Here is a 1,969-nt window from a genome sequence, read left to right as displayed (position 1 = left end):
TGCTGCTTTGCAGAGCAATGGCCTTGTAGAGTCCTTGGGCTGTGACCCCACATTGGCTAGGAATCAGACCCTTCCCATGGGTCTGTGAACACTCAAAGGGCATTCCAGCTGTCTCAGGGAGTGTTCAGGGTTGTCACTGGATCCAGCCCATGGCTTCTCATTGAAGGTGACATGAATTATGTTCCAGTCTCCCTTTCCCACTCCTGCTATGTTCCCATTGCCTCTCCTGACATTTCAGAGCCCTCATTAGCCCTCTTTAGCCTATCCATCCTTCTCTTTGACATTATTGTGAAACTCCATCCAGTGTGAACCCAACATAAGGCACATGGTGTCCCTGGAGTCATCTTGTGCTCTCCTGGTGGCTCCTGATACCTCCTTGAAGGACATGAGTCTGTCAGCAGCCCTTCCACATGTGAAATAGTCCCCAGCAGATGCCTTTTGACCATTCAGGATCTCCAATGGCGCTGGGCACTCACAGGTCAAGGCTCAGTCCAGCCCTCATTCCCTTACACAACACTCCATGCCCTCATCATGCCCTCATAGGTATTCTGCACACCGGTTTGGGAAGAAAAGCCCAAGCTTCACACATGCCACTGAGGAAATCACCTTTTATTACTGAGTTGCCACAAAAGAGGCCAACTCTAACATGGCAATAGACTCATTTGCAGAAGGTCTCTGGGTCAGACAGACTGGATTCATCCTCTGAGATGAAAGCAAATATTTGTGTACAGACATGTTTGTAACTCATACAATGCCCAACAGAAAAATGTTCCCTGAGATAATTGTGAGGTCGCTTTTGAAGACAGATGGGCACCTCATGGCTGCTGAAATATTAATGGTAGAATCAATTTCTTCAGTGCATCCTTGAGCTCCTGGTTCCTCATGCTGTAGATGAGGGGGTTCACTGCTGGAGGCACCACTGAGTACAGCACTGACACCACGAGATTTAGAGTTGGGGAGGGGGTGGACGGGGGTTTCAGGTAGGCCACCATGGCAGTGCTGACAAAGAGGGAGACCACGGCCAGGTGAGGGACGCACGTCGAAAAGGCTTTGTGCCATCCCTGCTCTGAGGGGATCCTCAGCACAGCCCTCAAGATCTGCACATAGGACAGCACAATGAAAACAAAACACCCAAAGACTAAACAAGCACTAACCACAAGAATCCCGGCTTCCCTGAGGTAGGCACTGGAGCAGGAGATCCTGAGGATCTGCGGGATTTCACAGAAGAACTGGTCTACAGCATTGCCTTGGCAGAGGGGTAGTGAAAATGTATTGGCTGTGTGCAGGAGAGCATGGAGAATCCCACTGCCCCAGACAGCTGCTGCCATATGGATGCAAGCTCTGCTGCCCAGGAGGGTCTCATAGTGCAAGGGATGACAAATGGCAACGTAGCGGTCATAGGCCATGACAGTGAGAAGGGAAGACTCTACTGACAGGAAAAGGAGAAAGAAAATGACCTGTGCAGCACATGCCCAGTAGGAAATGGCCCTGGTGTTCCAGAGGGAATTGGCCATGGCTTTGGGCACAGTGGTGGAGATGGAGCCCAGGTCAAGAAGAGAGAGGTTGAGGAGGAAGAAGTACATGGGGGTGTGGAGGCGGTGGTCGCAGGCGATGGCGGTGATGATGAGGCTGTTTGCCAGGAGGGCAGCCAGGTAGATGCCCAGGAAGAGCCAGAAGGTCAAGAGCTGCAGCTCCTGTGTGTCTGCGAATGCCAGGAGGAGGAAGTGGGTGAGGGAGCTGCTGTTGGACATTTGCTTCATCTGACCATGGAAGCCTGTCCGAGGAGGAAAATGCAGTGAACAAGTGAGGATACACTTCTCTTAGCAAATCCAATTCAATTTCTCACAGCAACGCCCACATGGCACCTGCTCTTCCAGGAAGATATTCGTGCAGCTCCCTTTTTTGAGCTCTTGTTTGTCCTGGCTGAGGGTGCAGCTGAGACCAGACAATTCTGCTGTGGGCTCTGGAG

At 51.5% G+C, this 1,969-nt stretch overlaps 1 protein-coding gene across 1 annotated transcript; it reads right to left on the bottom strand.

Moving 5' to 3' along the window:
* Positions 1 to 815: 815 nt before the first annotated feature.
* On the bottom strand, positions 816 to 1,751 carry LOC309684169 (olfactory receptor 14J1-like; the record flags this gene model as incomplete). Its single annotated transcript, XM_082500119.1, has 1 exon — positions 816 to 1,751. One exon carries the CDS (start codon positions 1,749 to 1,751, stop codon positions 816 to 818), a length of 936 nt encoding a protein of 311 aa, XP_082356245.1.
* Between the last annotated feature and the right edge of the window lie 218 nt (positions 1,752 to 1,969).

Source organism: Vanellus vanellus (assembly GCF_965231255.1).
Source record: "Vanellus vanellus genome assembly, contig: HAP1_SCAFFOLD_248, whole genome shotgun sequence".
NCBI lineage: Eukaryota > Metazoa > Chordata > Aves > Charadriiformes > Charadriidae > Vanellus > Vanellus vanellus.
This window is presented reverse-complemented; position numbering and strand designations above follow the sequence as displayed.